Raw genomic sequence first — 18,073 nt, forward strand, 5'->3', positions numbered from 1 at the left:
CCCCCCAGCAAGCTGGGTACTCATTTTACCGACCTCGGAAGGATAGAAGGCTGAGTCAACCTTGAGCCGGCTGCTGGGATCGAACTCCCAGCCTCATGGGCAAAGCTTTCAGACGGCTGCCTGACCACTCTGCGCCACAAGAGGCTCTCAATTTGTGATACAGCCATACAAAAGGAATCTCTTTGAATAGATTCCCAAGTATAGACCACTAAACAATTGACAATTTCCTCCAGCGAGGATCTAAGTAACTACTGAAGTTTCTTATGAGGCAGTTTTTGCAGAGACCTCATGTGTAATCTTGCATTATGAACCACTGCAGCTGTGGATGCCATATAACCCAGCAGTTTCTGTATGCATTTTGCTGACTGGAATTATTTGGAAAGAAACATCTTTACCATAGCCCCCATAATTCTAACTCTATTAACTGGAATAAATGCTTTCCCACTCTGGGAGTCTAGTCAATGAACTGATCTAGAGAAAGGGCAGGATTTCTTCCAGATCACCAAAAAAAACCCAGTGATTTGAAAGTGCACAGAGCCAAGTCCAAGCTCCTAAGTAGCCTATCCGGTGTGTCATCAACAAAGAGCCAGTCATATAAGGGTACATCATGCAAACTTGTAGTCATGGATGAGCTATAACCTCTGCTACACATCTGATAAACTCTCTGGGCTGTTGCAAGCTCAAAGGGAAGCACTGTGTACTGACTGGTGGTTCTGGAATAAATAAACCGCAAGTATTTCCTACTGCTCTCATGTATGATGTGGAAATAAGCGACTTTTAGATCTAGTGGCAAACCAAACATTGTTCAGAAGGAAAACACTTCATCATTGTATAAAGAAAAGAAATAGCTGTCAGATCGGATTGCAGTGCAATTAATTGGAGGCAGTGATTTGAACTAAAAGACATTAAAAATTTCTATAGATAACATCCAACTATCCACTGTAATCTGGCACCATCTGTCAATGAATGTGGACAACCTGTCCAAGCAGCAAAGTTCTGATTCTAGTCAGGAATGGAGCACTTTTGAGCTGCTGATCCCTAGAGGATTGTGGAAGATTCCTATCCTTCTGTCAACCCTGCCTCTTTGGCTGAGGTCGTTAGGCAAAAAGAAGTTAATAACCCCTGTGATCAAATCTCTCTCCTTAGTCAAAAACCTGATGGGGAGATCTCTTGTCGGTATGGGTGTCAATCTTGCTTGGATCTTGAAGAATCTTTTACAGGTTGCCATGGGCATAAGGTTGGCACAGATGCCCATTGAAGCCATTGCAGCAGAACCATGAAGAGAAACGGACCCTATGGAGTATGCTGAGACATCTACAGATTTTGTGGATATGCATCTGATTGCCCTTATCTTATGGCATGGGTACCTTGAAGAACTTGTCCTCTAAGGAGTTTGGCATTGAATCACCCTTCTTGATGGTGAGGAGATCCTTGGATCTGAGCGCGATTCAACCTCAAGTCTTGATGGCCAATCCAGGCATCAGTGTCACTTTGATTCGAAAATTATCAGTATCAATACCAGTTGCTGTGGGTGGTGTGGGGAAGACTGATGAGCTTGGACAGGAGAGTAAGTCTGAGATGATGGGGATCTTTGATTCCAAGGGGAATCTGACCGACACTGAGTCAACAGCAAATGAGTCGGCTCACTCTGACTTTTTTTTTTGTAGGTGTTTTCTACTCTGTTTAGACTTCTGCAGAGGCAGCTTTGATGCTGACCTCAAAGCTGAGGTATGTTCCTGGGGTTTCAAAGCTGAGAGTGTAAGTGCCAAAGAAACCTCATGTTATGTCCACCTGCGGTCAGATCCCCACCCCCAGCTTAGAGCTTTCTTCCACAGTGTGGTTTTGAGTCTGGCCACTCTTCCCTCTCGCACCTTTGAAGTGACATATCTATAGACTTGGTACATGGCCATATTGTGGCCCTTTCCTAAGCAAAGAAGGCATGAAGAATGATAATCATTCTAGGCCATTTTTGTTCTACAATCCCTGCATTTTTTAATCCTACTGCAAGTTTGGTACTGAAATCTCCAGAAAACTCTATGGATGAGACTTTTTTTTCCAATCTAGAGAACTCACAAAGCAGCATGTAAAAACATGTCTTCTCCTCATGACAGCAAAAGAGGAACTGAGGGGAGGAGTGTTTGCCCTGCTTCTGTCATGTGACCCTTTGGGTGGGAAAGGGATTCTTTGGAGACAGAGTGGAGTAGGGAGCGCTCCAGAAGCCTAGAAGCTTCTATAGAATAGCTTAGAAGCTCTTCTCTGAGGCTGGCCTGCAATAATACAGCCCCATGGGGTCTGCAGAGAAGCCACAAAGATGAACAGCTAAGATACAGGAGTATATTTACAGTTAGCATACCAAATCTTTACAACAAATACAAAATAATACAGAGTACACAATAAGCATGCAAACTTTTAAAGGACCAATTAACATGTGCTATGTAACATACCAGCAGGTCTCATTAGTTCTCCACCTAAACCCCTGAAAAGAAATAAATATATTGTATTGACTGAAGACATAATTACCAATGTTTCTCATGACACAGGAAGCCAAAGAATAACCAATGTGACACTTCATGCTTTTGTTTTATATAAAGCCTTTTCCTAAGCAACTTTAGAGAACTTGTTGATTGTTTTGTAGAAAGTAGCATGTGATATTACAGGGCAGAGAAACACAAAACATGACAATGTTACATTGCAGGTAAGTGAAAGGGAGAAAGAAAGAGTACCCATGTTCACACACCAAGTATGGATGCCTTTTTGGCATCCTTACACAATCACCCTAGCAAACATCTTAGCCCTGAATCATATACTACAATGCTTAGTTAAAGACAACTTTTTCTGCTACTGTGAATCCTCGTATAGGTATAGCAGAGCCCCAAGGAACAGATATAGCTTTGGAGCACTTGTATAGGGATATGTTAATCTTTGTTGTTAGCCAAGTATGTCTGGAGAAGCAGGATATTAATTACCAATAGCCTAGGATTCTTCACACTACCAGCAGAAGTCTGGTAGTTTGATTACTAAACTGATTACTAACCCTTGATTACTAATCTGAGGTGCAAAACACTACCTTACCTTATAAGCATGGCAGAGAGGAGGACTGGATGGGTTAGCCTTAAATGCTTAGTTTTATTTCACTGTGTTTCTGCCATGTGCCCATAAGTCCAAATAAAACAATTTTTACAATCTGATGAAAAGTTAGAACACGTAAAGTTGTAAAAAGAACACTCATAACAGCATTCCAAGACTCAATCCTATTCTTGATCCTGACTCTGCAAATACCAAGAACAGAGAGATAACTGCATGCTAAGAAGTGAGCCATCTCTGACACACTGTATATGGTTGAAGACAAGCAGAGATATGAAGAACAAGTGAGGCAGAAAAAGGTTTAGTATCAACAATTTCTCTGTTAAGAAATAAATGGAGAATCTGATCTCTGAGGTAACATTATATCCCAAAAAAGCCACTAAAAACATAGAGCTCTGCTAGATCAGACTAGTGATCTTTCTAGTCTAACATTCCATCTCCCACAGAGGTCAACCAGTTCTTTTGGAGGGCCAACAACAACAGGGCAAAGAGGCCAAGAGCTTTCCTTCAGTTGCCTCCTGACATTGGGATTCAGAGGATAACTGCTTCTGAATGTGGAGGTCCCCCTCAGCTAACATGGCTACTAGCTACTCATAAGCCTATCTACTATGCAGGAGGAACAGTAAGAATCATGCCAATATTTGGGTGAAAATAGACACATGGCAAGAACAAGCACCAGTGTTGGGATAAAAGGACTACTCATTAAATTTGCAGATGACACCAAACTGGGAGGAGTAGTGAACACTCCAGAAGATAGAGACAATGTTCAACAAGATCTGAACATGCTGGAAAAGTGGGCAAATGAGAAAAGATGCAATTCAATAAGGAGAAGTGCAGAGGTCTACATCTGGGTCATATAAATGAGAAACAGACAAACTGGATGGAAGATACACTTCTGGGCAACAGTGTATACGAATGAGATCTTGAGGTACTTGTGGATTCAAAGTTAAATATGAACAGTGTGATGGGGTGGGTTAAAAAGGTGAATGCAGTCTTAGGTTGTATCAATATAGGCATCACTTCAAAATTGCAAGATGTCATAGTCCCGCTGTATATTGTATTGGTCAGACTGAACCTGGAGCACTGTGTGCAGTTCTGGAGGCCTCACTTCAAAAAGGACAAGGACAAAATTGAGAGGATTCAGAGGAGAGCAACGAGAATTATCTGGGGCTTAGAGACCAAGTCCTATGAGAAAAAGCTGAGGGACTTGGGAATGTTCAGCCTGAGGAAGAGGAGGTTGAGAGGGGACATGATTACTGTCTTTAAGTATTTGAAAGGTTGTCACTTAGACCATTTATGCACTGGAGGTTTCGTGCCAGGCTGCAGGCTGAAGTATTAGTTGTGGCAAGTTGCACCACCTCTTCCTGCCCCCACATGAGGGAGCATTTGGCCTGGTGCACCTCATCTACCCCCAATTTGAGCTCCTGTACGGGAGCTGGGGCAGTGAAGTTCCCAGTGCGTAAACGGTCTCAGAGGAGGTCAGGGAAAGGTTCCTGTTGGCAGCAGAGGACCCGTAGTAATGGGTTTAAACTTCATGGAGAATGCTATTGTCTAGATCCTAGGAAAAAATTTTCACAGTCAGTTCAATAGTGAAACTGACTGCATAAGAAGGCAACTCCCCCTCATTGGTAGTCTTCTAGCAGCGACTGGACAGATATTTATCCTGGATTCTTTAGGCTGATCCTGCATTGAGAAGAGGGTTGGACTACATCGCCTGTATGGCCCCTTCCAACTTTATGATTCTATCAGACTTTTAGCTGCTACATCAGTTAGGAGGTTAATGAGGAGCAACTTGTGGTAAACAGCATGGTGTTTTCAGCCTATCATCCATGTTAGAAACCAAAGGACATTTATAATCCCAGTCTTTGGAAACCTTGGAAAACATTTTAGCAGAGTGTTCCTGAATACCTAGTAATTGGTGCCAGAAGTGGAAGTGCTGAAACCAATTCCTGTTGTTTGGGATCCCATGGGTTTGTCTCAAATGGTGGCAGTCTGTGCCTTTTCCCACAAGAAAGTTCTGAGCCTCAAAGCCTGTTATGGCATGCCTGTTCTGTAAACTCCAGGCAGAGAGCCACATTATGTTCTTCTCAAGGCAAATCAGGCAGCCTTCCTGCTCATCTTTAGTGGGAAGCTTAAATGCAGCAGGGTTTTTTATTTTTTACAAATACACCACTGTGTCACAAGTATACAGGAACAAGCAAAAACAACAACAACAACAAGAAAAGTCACCCTACTAACCAGCAGATACTGTCATATCACTTGGCACATGGTTTGCAGGAATACAATTGCAGTATTAAAGGATACTACACTATATGAAACAATGGCTTTACTCAATGTAAACAGACTTCTATGGAGTTGCAATATAAAAAATCATATTAGCAGTTCCCAATGCATTAAAAATACAATATTTTAAAATTAAGTCATCTTTAGAGTAATTCTTTAAAAACTATCTGTCCCCACTTTTAAAATCCATCAATTATCTAAGCATTGTCAAAAGTAACTCTTTGGTTTATTTAGTACGTACTGTAAATCAATTTAATTGAATGATGGAGTTCTAATACTTGCAATCAGAGAGAAATAATCTCTCTATTATAGTCTCCAAATAATTACACAGGATCTATCCCTTACCACAATATGACAGAACCCCAGTGTTTTGGGCCCAAGTTACTCTTAATCCCCACTATAGAAGGCAATAGCTAAGTCTTCTCAGGATGTGTTTTTAATTACTCTTACTTCGATACTAGACATCATCCTGTTAGACACTAGTAAACAGAACAATGGAATAATTATAATTAGTTTGACAATTTTCCTAGACAAATGGCTGCAGCTATTTACTCAAAATTCCAAGAAACCACTTCTCAGATGGAAACCTTGAGGGCACTGCACCTGACTGCTCTTCAGAAAACCAGTTGAGCTAGTTCAGATTGCTTACATACTAAAAGGCAGATAGATGGGCTCCTACAACATGGTCCAAAGGAAAACAATTAAGAAAGTGTATTTTTCTTCCCACCTTCTCACTCAGATCCACAGAAAATAATTTGTTAGTAGTTTCACATGACCTTCGTATGGCGGCCATAACATCAGAGTGGTCTTTTAACACTGTGCCCTCCTGAATTATGGGGACCAATTGTTACTGAATATGATCTTGTTGAGTTCTAAAGCAGATGATTATTATATAACTAGAGTTAAAGCCCGTTGTAGGTGAAACAACGGGCGCTACCATGGGGGGAGGGGGGGAACTGCAAAGAGAGAGAGGTAGAAAGAAAGTAATGAAGAAAGAGAGATATAAAGATAGAAAGAAGATAGAAAAAGAGATAGAAAGAGATAAGAAGAACTGTATCCTTACTCCAAATAAGAGACCACCAACTTGGAAAGGTGTGAGGATAGCACTGTAATAATATCAAGTGAACAATTATTGCTTTTAGTTTGTGTATGTTGGGGGGGGTAAGGCAATAAAATTAATGACTGCACCAGGCACAGAAGAATCCCCCCCCCCCCACAGACACTTCCATTGTAGATCTCTGCTGTATTCATGGTCAACAGGCAGTGAAATTGCTTTGGATTACTCGAATCTATTGCAAAGCAGAGAAGGGGAGGAAAAAACCAAACTGAAGCCTAGCAGTCTCTTAGCACAACCAGTTTTAAAGGGAGGGGGAGAAGAGAGCTCCTGGCCGTCTGGGTGGGTGGGAGTGGGTGTGGCCTGTCCAAGGCAGGGCCCAATCGAGACGAGTCCTTAGCAAGTTATTTTAACAGCGAAGCACTGTTAACAGATGTGACAGATGCATTTTGTGACAAAAAAGCCAAATTCTACTGATGCTCCATCTTGATATTTAAAAAGTTTAGAACAGCCTCTGTAAAGCTCTATAAAAATTAGGTTTTAGCATTATTATGTACATTTGCTCAGATTCTTGGGTACATTAGCTAAAGTGCCAAGTGAAGCTACTTTTCCTCCTGGATGAATGGTTCATATGCAAAATATTAATTTGCACTCAGAAGTTAAATTCAGTTCCTTGTTTCCACAGATGTTGAACTGTTACTACAGGTACCATCATTAACACCAATAAAAACACTCAAGGTTTAAGGAGTATCAGTGGTTTCTAATCTCTCCATTCCTTTGCAACAAAGGTCCAAACCCTGAAGCAAAGTTATATCTGTTTTTATGCTCATATACTTCCTTCTCATCACTGAAATCATGAAAGAAGTAACAATGAATTAAAATTATACGGAATGCTAAATTACAGAGGCTGTGCTGGCCACAGAAAGTAAGATAACACACATGAATAAACTGCTTATGAAATCACTCTCTAGGTTTTGAAGCATGTGTTCTTTTGTATATTACCTCAGTACTGCCCTAACAACAGAGGCAACACAAACCGCCACCTGGGGCATACAAATTAAAAATGCTCCGCCAGCATCATACAGGCATAGATACTTGCTGGCTAGTTGTTGCCAGGCATTTCATTCTTCTAATTCACCCACTCTGCCTCATAGCAAGTTAAGGCAACTTACAGGAGCATGCAGGGCATTTTACCTGCTGTGTAATGTGGTGAAGTCGTTCTAGAAGAACTTGTATGTTTTGCCATATTCCAGTATCCCAGAAAGCCAGTAGTTTGTATAGCAGCAAAGGTCAGCCAATGTGATCCCTTGTATCTTTTCAAGGTTTTAAAGAATAACTTTTCCCAACTTTTTATGTGCATGCTTCTTACCTGATCACTCTGATCTGCTTTAGCGACTGAGGAAGCAGTAGTAGCTGATAGTGAATTAACACAACTGTCTTACCAGAGAATATTCAGTAATTATCTGAACATATAAATAAAACGGGAAGGGATGGTGGGAGGAGTTGGGACTCATTGCCTAATTGCCTATCAGGTAGGCTGTCACATCCCTGATCGGCTGTCCGTCCAACAAACAGCCAATCAGGTAGGATGTTCCGCCCCAGGCCTCATCCCCCTCCAACTTCTTCCATGTGGAAGAAGTGCCAGCCTGTGGTAAGCTAAGCAGCCAGTGGGAGCAGGGAGAGAGGACAGACAGCCTGGGATTGCAAGCCCGGGTGGGGGGGAGGAGGGAGGGAGCCCCCACCAGCGCTCCTCCCACCTCAACAAGGCCTGCCATGGCCTCTCCAGGCCTCAGCAGACCTGCCTGGGGGGGGAGGGGACAGAGTCTCTATCAAAGCCCTCCCCCTGCCCTAGAGAGGCCGTGGTCAGCCTTTTCAGGGTGAGGGGGAGAGAGGAGGGGAGTCCCCAACAGCACTACTCCCTGCGCTGAAAAGGCCCACTGTGGCCTCTCCAGGCCTCAGTGGGCCTGCATGCTGGGAGGGCTAGTGCCCATTGTATTTTAAGTACAATGGCCTTTTTTGCTAGCAAGACATATATAACCAGTTTCCTTCCAGGCATCCCAGGATCCAAGGCTGGATCTCCACTAAAATGGTATGATCTTGTATAAGATGGTGTCAAAGGAGAAATATACGGTCCAGAGTGTAGGTGAGTTTTTAAGTTCTGTTCTGTAAGCACTATTCAAGATGCAACAATCACTAGGCATGAAGAACAATTGAATTGGCATACTTTTTTGGTCCTGGCCCCTACCTGGTGGAATGAGCTCCCGGAAGAGCTGAGGGCCCCGATGGAGCTCCCTGGGCCTGCAAGACGGTGCTCTTCCACCAAGCATTTGGTTGAGGGCAGGTTTGAGACTGAGATAATAAGATCGGGTCCTCCCCCCCAAGTTGAAACTAGCTCCCCTTCCGGGCCAACACCACCTAGTGACACCTATTGGAACATCACAACTGCGAACAAAAGTGTTGAAGTGCTGGGGGAGTCAGGAGATAGATATTGTTGCAGCCATCCATTGTATAGTTTTGTTGGCCAGATGGAAGCTTTGCTGGTTGTTATGTGGATTGTATTTTACTATTTTTTTTAATGTAAACTGCCATGAGCCAGCTGGTCTGAGAGTGGAAGTTTATAACTCTAATTATAAAATAAATAAAATAACATTAGCTGTGGTATTTAGCTTGATAGTGAAGCACCCTAAAGGGCCGGAACAGACATGATAGAGGAAGCCCATCACAGGATCCTCAAAAGCACTATAAAAAAGAGTTGCAGTTTCTGCAGAGAGCCTGGTGTAGGCATAACACTGAACCTCTCAGCACTATTAGTTGTTGAAAGGGAAAAGAATGGCACCCTGGCTTTGCATATTTTTCTTTTGTACCATTAACTACATGGGAGATCAATCTGATGGATCAAAACTTGTAGGGTGTAAGAGATCCCTTCCCTCTCATGCCCACACTCCCACCCAGATTCAAAGTGGAGCCCAACATAACAGTTAATGCCCTTTAAAAAGTCTTAAGAAGAACCAGCATGAAGTTTGATTTGCCAGCCTGTGGTTTTAGTCTTTCATTTTCAAATTTGTTATACCAATGCTCTGAATGGTGTAAAATGACACACTAATTTGGGATGATCTAATGAATTTATGACTTTTGGACATCTCTTTATAGTTTATGGAGGAAGCTGAGGGAAGTAGGCAGAAGGTAGAATCATAGAATAATAGAGTTGGAAGGGATCTCCTAGGTCATCTAGTCCAAACCCCCCCCCCCCCCCCGCACTATGCAGGATGCTCACAACCCTATCACTCATCCATGGTAACCTACCACCCCTTTTGAACCTTCACAGAATCAGCCTCTCTGTCAGATGGCTATCCAGCCTCTGTTTAAGAATTTCCAAAGATGGAGAACCCACCACCTCCCGAGGAAGCCTGTTCCACTGAGAAACCACAGTCAGGATGTTTAAACGGAATTTCTTTTGAATTAATTACATCCCATTGGTTCTGGTCCATCCCTCCAGGGCAAGACAGAACAACTCTGCTTCATCCACTACATGGCAGCCTTTTAAATACTTGAAGATGGTTATCAGATCCCTTTTAATACACACACACACACACGTTCATTATCCCAGATAAAGCAAGCTACTTGGCATTCATTTTCTTACCGGTACAGCTGACGATGACAAAGCTGGAAGAGAAAATTGATACTGAGTTGGTAAAGACAAATTCCCATTTAAGACAAGATACACTTGATGTTTCTCTTTTCTTTGGTGTTTTATAAATTTAAGAGTTCATCTATTTCTATAGGATTTTAAGGATTTAAACAACAAATTATAGTAGGGTTTACATATTTTTATACCCAAAGCTAGCAGTGGCTTGGATCCACCGAAGACGGGAAGAATATCCATTTCTGGAATAGGACTTCCCTGACTCCCCAGCCAGAGCAGCCTAAAATACCCTCCCCAAAATGCTGCTCTGGGGGGATATTGCACCCCCTTTCTGCCACAAAATCCAAGCCAATGACCGTAGTTTGTAATGCATTGTTCTAGGGAATTCCTATATATTATTTCTCCATAAATAGTTTAGTTGTAGGATAATTCTCCATAACATTGTCTCATCTTTTAAATGCCCCCATTTATTTAACTTCATGCAAACTTTCATGCATTTCTGGCTGCATCTGTTTAGAACTGATATTTTTCCAATGTGCATCACTGGAGCTACAGCATGATCAGCAGTGTAAAGTGTCTATTTGATTAGATAGTCAGCTAATTGGGGGCAGGGCTTGGATGGATAGACTGGATATATACAAAGATAAGGGGTCCCAAGCATAGTGCCTGTGTCCATCAGTACCTTTCTTGGTGTCCATCAAGGGCCAGGTGGAGCCTTTGCACATAAGGGCTACTGATTGGCTACTGGGGATCCAACTGGCTGTGCAGATTTCTAAAAAGTTGTTTCAACAGAAGCTGCCATCATAGCATAAAGATCCTTGCTGTGTGGCTAAAGGCGAGTTGTCTTTATGTTAGAAAGTGTTTTTGCACAATATGCTTTAAAAGTATCCTATTAAACAGTGCTTCTTATTAACATGCTGAAATTTGTGGCTGACTCTACCTCTTGTGGTAACCATTTTGTGGGTGCCGTCAACTCCTGCAGCAGCTCTTTTGCAATTGTGTCCACCATCCTGAGTCACAATTCCAAAACTGTCCATATGCTCAAAAAGGTTGGATAACTCAGCATAGAGGTAATTATTTTAATAAAATTTATTAGCAAATATCTTATCTACTAGCTTCAAAGCCCATTCCTGAGAACAGGCCTTGAAAGGCTCCCTTCCCCTGGCCAGGCAACATAACGTGGCTTTGGGCCACAGCTCGCGGCCGGATAAAGTGGGGTGGGTGGGGGCTGGCCAGCTCGTAAGCAGGGCCAGGACAGAGCTCCTAAGCAAGCACCCAGCAGGCCGGGAGGTCCTCGTTAGCAGGCCCTGCTCAGCAGCCCAAGAGGCCCTCCACCTTTGACCCGAGCCCTCTCCCCTTACCTGCTGTTGGCTCCAGACACTGAGGCACCTCTGAGAGCAAAAAGGCTAGAGTCCAGGGATGGAGGGCGGGAGCTGCAGGGGCAGCTTTGCTGGCTGCACCCTAATTGGCCCTATTCCAACTTGGACAGCCGGACATGTTCCATCCCCCAGGCTGTTTCACAAATATATAGAGGAATCATGGATAAGGATTAATGAGAATAATGCTAAATTGAGTTCAGGAAATATTCTCAAAGGTTTTCCAGGCTACATAGACTTTTATATGGCCTCCTCTAAAACTGAACATACATCAAAGGAGCTTTCAAACATCCTTACCATAAGTTGCTCTTTATAATTGGGAAACAGCGATGTAGGTGGCCCTGTCCAAGTTGCAAAAGGCCATGCGGCAGGCCCTGTCCGGGTGGTGTCCGGGTCAGCAGGCCAATCTGGATTAGCCCGGCCTCTGGAGCGCCCGCCTCCTTCAGCCGTGTGCCCAGCCTCGCTGCCAGAAGCTTCCTGTCCTGCAATGAGGGCGCATCGACGGCTCCCAGGGGGACGGGGGGTTCCCTGGGGGAGGGGGTTCCCTGGCCCTTTACCCCGCGAATGCTGCTGTGGGGCACGGGGAGAGGCTTTCCCTTCCCTTTCAGCTCCAAAGCCCGCTTGCCGGCTTGCACAGCCGGCAATAGGGTTTTGGGTCCTAGGAGAAGTGGCTGCGGGGGGGGGGGGGAGCCTTGCCCTTCCCTCCCGCCCCCAAAGCCCTCTTGCCGGCTTGCTGAGCTGGCAACAGAGCTTTGGCAGCTAAGGGACGGAGGACTGGGGGAAGGGAGCTCACAGAGCTGACGACAGGGCATTGCTGTCCAAAGGGAAACCTTTCAAAGCCCATATTAAAAATGGGCTTTGATACTAGTACTAAATAATACACTTTCAATACTGTGCAACTGAAATGGCAAAATCCACTTGCAAACAGTTGCTGACGTGGATTGAAATAGCATTATTTAGTATTTGTGAAAGTGCCCCAAGTCACATAGTACTTAACCAAACAGGGTTTTTGCAATGGGGGAAAACAGCAGTTTTGCAAAATGAAGCTAGGGTTCTAACACATGTTTAATGGCATTTAACTGGAACCTCACTGTTATTGCAATTTTTACTCATATACAAAAAGAAATTCATACAATTATTACAGGTGACTAAAAGAAGGATAGGACTACCCACTAAATACTCAGCTGTGTTTTTTAAAAAGGAAGAGAGAAAAGGAGATTCTAGGCAAATGGATAAGAAACAAAGTAGGTGAAGATGGTCTCTCACTACCTTCTTCAGTTTAACCTCCCCACAAATCAGCTGTGGGTTTTAGGTATTCAACTCCCAAATACAGTGAACACTACAGAAATGCAGCTCAGTTCCCAGTAAATAGAACTAGCACCAACCTCAACATGGATCTGCTTAAGTCCTTCCAAGATTTCCTTATTTAAAAAGGATGACCTAAACAGATAGGGTTTGAAATTTTTAATATTAGATTGTGCAGATTCAACATTAAGCCATCACTGAAGCTCTCCGTAACTTAACCATTTACTTCTTAAGTATGCATATACATCCTGAGATGGCAGAATTATTTTTCAAAGTGATAGAAATCTTTGCTCTGAAGACTATTTATTTTCTTTTTAAAATGGGGTTGAAACCTACTGCAGAAAAGAGGATTAAAGGAAGGAAATAATTAACAAAGAAAATGAGTATTTCTGTCAGTAATGAGGGAGTCCCCTAGGTCAGGGGTCCTCAACCCCCGGTCTGCGGCCCGGTACCGGGCCGTGAAGGCCACAGTGCCGGGCCTCCGGTGGCCACATCCCCCCCGCAGCAAAAAGCTTGCCAGCTAGCTGCTCGCTGAGAGAGGGGGGGGGGGGAAGAGGCAGGCGCGGCTGCCGGCACGCCAGCGAAGCAAACGCGCATATGCGGAGCTGCCGCGCATGTGCGTTTGTGCCCTCTGCTGGCGAAAATGTGCATGTGCAGCAAACTCTGCATGTGCGTGTTAGCGCCATCTGGTGGCAGAAACGTGCATGCACGGCAACTACGCATGTGCGTTTACGTGCAGCTGCCGCGCTGCGCCCAGGCCGCCAGCTCTCCCCCACCCCCGGAGGCGGTCCTCGACCAGAAGAAGGTTGGGGACCGCTGCCCTAGTTGACCAACTCCAGAAAAATAGGTTTTGACTTTTCCTTCTGAAGACCAAGACATCAATCAAGCTGCTTGATCCAGTGGCATTTCCTGAGGAACATCACAATCCACATTTGTCAGGCAATCCACTAGAAGAAAAATGTGGGGGTATTTTGACTACCAGTATCCAACACTTGTCCCATTACACATCTTCCACAGGAAATAAATGTCCCACTGTGCTACCCAACTGAAACTTGCACTGCTCCTTATGTTAGCCTTAAATATCATGTAGAGCAAAGTTTGAGTCCAGTGACACCTTTAAGACCAACAAAAAGAAAAAGTGACACTGAACACAAACTTTGTTCTACAGCTTCAGACCAACCCAGCTACCAACCCACATTTAAACATATAGCCTTAAGGGAAAAAAATATCCAAGGCAAGAACAAAGAAATTCATTTGGTATTATGTGCTTCATATCAAAAGCTTCTGTTTACACTTAGAAACCAAGGCAGCAGCATACATAAATAAGCCAAACATTCCTTCCAGGTTTGTATTTATCAAGCAAAGCTCATCAGATATTTCCAACATGCCCTGAAAGTTGGAGAAATATCAAATACTTTTAGTAACAAATTAACAACTGTACTTAGTATCTATTAGTATGGGAAAACAGGTTCCATGAGTGAAGATGCTCATACTTCAAATTAAAATTTTTAAAATGTGGTCAAATATCCAAAGAATTAATGATACTAAGGTGAAATAAATGATGTCTTTAAATACAAAATTTTAAAACCTGCAAAAATCCTGCAAAAACAAAGAATAAATTTTTCCAATTACCATGCACACAGATTAAATATAAATTGTATTAGTAAATTAAATTTTGTCTTTTTACCTCTTCGTCTCTTCTGCTAGTTTGCTTAAGGCATGGGTGATCTCTGCACAAGCCAGAATTGCTCCATGACGAGTATGCAAATCTGTGCCTACTGCCAAAGGCAGCAGTTTTGGTAAAACTGTAGGTGATCAAACAAAATTTCCAATGTAATGAGTCTAGTGTAAAGTATGGAGGACAAATCCTTACTATATATTTTTTAAAGAATCCAGTTTCTTCTATTCATGTTTGTTTGTCCTAAAATGTATATTTATTGTACATATGCTAGGCATTTTCCAGAATTATAATTGCTGCATATACTAAATAACTGAAAGCTTGGAGAAATTCTCACACACTATTATTCTACAGTAGTCTCTGTAATATCCCTTGGAGTATGCCACAAATAATGTAAACAAAGTCTGCAGTAAAAAAGAATTGTAAAATCCCACTTCCTATAAACCTTGGGATATCGATCCATGAATTACTGGCACTTTGTTACTGTGTTTGCTAGAAACAACTACTTGCTGCCTTTTTAGCAACATTGCCTGGATTCTTACCACCTTAATGCTAGGTCTCTCAAAGCATCATGAAGCACTACATTAACAAAAGAGTTTTCATACTCACCAAATTGTGTCATATATTCAGGGGACTGTGGTGTGAGATTATGCAGTGCTTTAGCTGAAAGCTCCCGAATAACTCTGTAACATTAGGGAGGAAATTTGTCAATGTGGATCAGTAATTATAGCATGGTCATGGTTCTCCTTTCTTGACAATCAAAGCAATTACCCCACCCTCAAATTTATCCTCACAATAAGATCCCTGAGAAAGTTCCTGCTTCAAGGTCACCAGTGAGAACAATGGAAGAAGATATATGCTTCTTTTCTCTACCCAAAGGAGTCTCAAAGTGGATTACAATTGCCTTCCCTTTCCTCTCCTCGCAACAGACACCCTGTGAAGTGGGTGAAGGTGAGAGAGCCCTGATATTACTGCCCAGTCAGAACAGTTTTATCAGTGCTGTGGTGAAACCAAGGTTACCCAGCTGGCTGCATGTGGGGGAGTGCAGAATCGAACCCAGCTCGCCAGATTAGAAGTCTATACTCCTAACCACTACACCAAATGGGAATGTGGATCCCAGGGATCCACAGTTATAGTCTCTATCTAATGACTACAGCACACTCACGTATGACTTAATCTCACTTTTGAAATAAAGTTATAAAGTAATTAAGAAGAGCTGATAATGTAAATAACAGGGGAGCATGTTTTATGTACTAGGAATTCAAATAATAAATACTAGATATCTGGTTTTCTACTAGTACAACCTATTTTATAACGCTTCTAGATTTAACTGTGATTTAGTTAATATTAAATTTGGAATAACATAAATAAAAATAGTACTGTTTACTAGGACTGGGCACAGACCAGCTCTCAAACTAAAGTTCATGATGAATTTTGGTTTGTTTGTGGTTCACGAATTGACCTTTATGGTAAGTCAGCTGGAATGAACTTTCCACAAACTTTAAAGAAGTTTGTGGAGGTTTGTGAATTACTGTCTCAACTCAGTAACAATCTTTATCAAACTTCAAAGCAACATAACTTTGAGCGCACTTAAAGGACTAAGGATGGGCACACACCAGAAAATTCCAGTTCGGTTTGGGGTATTCCCGAGCCAAACCCTGAAACCCAGATGACCGAACCCCCTGAAACAAACCACTTAAGTTTGCTTCTGCTCACTTAGAAGCAGAGGCAAGTGATTGGGTGCACTGAAACGGCTTGCAGCCCTTTCATCCTGACAGCTGAGAGGCTGTCAGGCTGAAGGGCTGCAAGTGATTTCAGTATGCCAGATTGTTTGCCCCATATTCCAAAGAAAGAGAAAGTGATGCGGCCTCCTGAAATCAGTTGCAAACCTTTTCACCTGACAACAGAGCCTGCAGGTCCCTCAACTGTAAGGCCAAAAGGGCTGCAAGTAAGGTTGGGCTCTTTAGCGCCCGAAGCAGCCGGTCTCTCCTGGCGCAGCCAGCACCATGCCAGGGGTGGAGGGGAGGTGCAGGCATCAGTGCGCGTGTGTGCACCCACCGGCGTGCTGATGCCCGCACCTCCCTTCCCCCCCACATGGCGTCGCTCTGGGAGAGACCAGCCGCTTCGGGCACTGAAGCACCCAACCCTAGCTGCAAGCTATTTCAGCATGCCAGATAGCCTTTTCCTCTTCCAAAAGAAGGAAGGCAATGCAGTGCGCTGAAATCACTTGCAGCCATTTTAGGCTGACAGTGGGGTGCATGTACCCATCTAGTGTCAGTCAAACCCCTGAACTGGACAAAGATCCATGAAATGTTTGGAGAACAAGGGCATTTTTGTGGGGAAATTTGGTTTGTTCTCATCCCTAGAGAAGAGCTTGAGGGGGAGGGTCCCCTGACATGTCTCTAGCTTACACAGGTTCTGTTCGATACACTCCTGAGGATGTGACTCTCATTTTCCCAGAAAACATTTTCCTGGAGGCACCTTCTTTGGGAGACTGTAACTCAAACCCTGTGAATCCAAATCCTTACCAACCTTGACACAGGTAGAGGAACATCTGAGAGGGACCCCCTGTGCATGCCTGTCGGCCATTCTACAACATCACAAAATGATCCATGAAATTATTTTAATGCCTAAAAGTTCATGATAGCTCATAAACTGGGCACACCATGAACTACAAACTGAAATGTAGTTTCCCAGTTTGTGCTCATCCCTAACTAATTTAGTGATCTTTGATCAAAGTATTCAACATTAACATGATTAAACTTACCCATCCCAGTGATTGATCTTCATGTTAACCAGGTGGTTGATAATTGGCTCTGTATACTCAGGAAAGCCAGCAATATACACACTGATGATTGGAGGGGGGAAGATCATAAAGAGAGTAAACAATTACTTCAAAGATTTAACTGTTCTTAAAACAAAATATTTCCCTTTTAATGTGGCATTAATTCCCCCCCCCCCGGCCATGATACAAGGCCTTAAAAAACTTGTGGGTACTTGCAAGGCATTAGATATTTAAGGTACTTGCAACTGGTGACTATATGTATGGCACAGCATAGGACAAGGTTCCAGGAAAAAACATCTGTAAACCGACTAAATAAAACCGTAAGGGGTTCTGGGGCGGGATGTGTCCGGGATGAGGAAGGGTCCAGATTGGCAGACAATTCCTCATGACAGACAATTGGAGGGACCAATCGGCAGGCGCAAAGCTCCCAGTTGCTCCCGGCCAGACGCGGCGAGAGGCACAAAGCGCCTCTCGCCGCGTCAGGCCGCCGCCTGAGGGAGCCCCTGGCAGTCGCGCGGAGCGCGGCTGCCGGGGGCTCCCTGCCCGGCGGCCTGAGGGAGCCCCCGGCAGTCGCGTGGAGCCTGACATGGCCTGACGCCGCCTCCTCCAACAACAACACGGAGCCCCGCAGCCCGCCGCCGAGCCGCTGGCTGCACTTGCCTCCCGCCGCCGCCTCCTCCAACAACAACACCGAGCCCCTCAACCCGCCGCCGAGTCACAGCCCGCCCCAAAGCCGGTGGGGCCGTCAGACCAACAGTCCAGAGGCTTCTGCTGCGCCGGCGACGGTAGCAAAGCTCACGGCCCCATCAGCGGCGCCGCCGGAGACGGCCGCGCCGCCCCTGACGCCCCCGCACCCAGCACCTAT

General features: G+C 43.9%; 1 protein-coding gene across 2 annotated transcripts in view; it reads right to left on the reverse strand.

Moving 5' to 3' along the window:
- TBCD (tubulin folding cofactor D) overlaps window positions 1–18,073 on the reverse strand; it is a 179,387-nt gene that overhangs the window by 43,831 nt on the left and 117,483 nt on the right. For both annotated transcript variants that reach the window (XM_077327561.1, XM_077327563.1), the window contains 6 exons: window positions 17,191–17,271; window positions 15,033–15,106; window positions 14,433–14,550; window positions 12,826–12,880; window positions 10,062–10,084; window positions 2,445–2,476 (listed from right to left, as the gene is read on the reverse strand). In XM_077327561.1, the coding sequence (XP_077183676.1) occupies window positions 2,445–2,476; window positions 10,062–10,084; window positions 12,826–12,880; window positions 14,433–14,550; window positions 15,033–15,106; window positions 17,191–17,271 (383 nt within the window). The remainder of the gene's footprint in view (window positions 1–2,444; window positions 2,477–10,061; window positions 10,085–12,825; window positions 12,881–14,432; window positions 14,551–15,032; window positions 15,107–17,190; window positions 17,272–18,073) is intronic.

This window comes from Paroedura picta, chromosome 3, assembly GCF_049243985.1.
Source record: "Paroedura picta isolate Pp20150507F chromosome 3, Ppicta_v3.0, whole genome shotgun sequence".
Classification (NCBI taxonomy): domain Eukaryota; kingdom Metazoa; phylum Chordata; class Lepidosauria; order Squamata; family Gekkonidae; genus Paroedura; species Paroedura picta.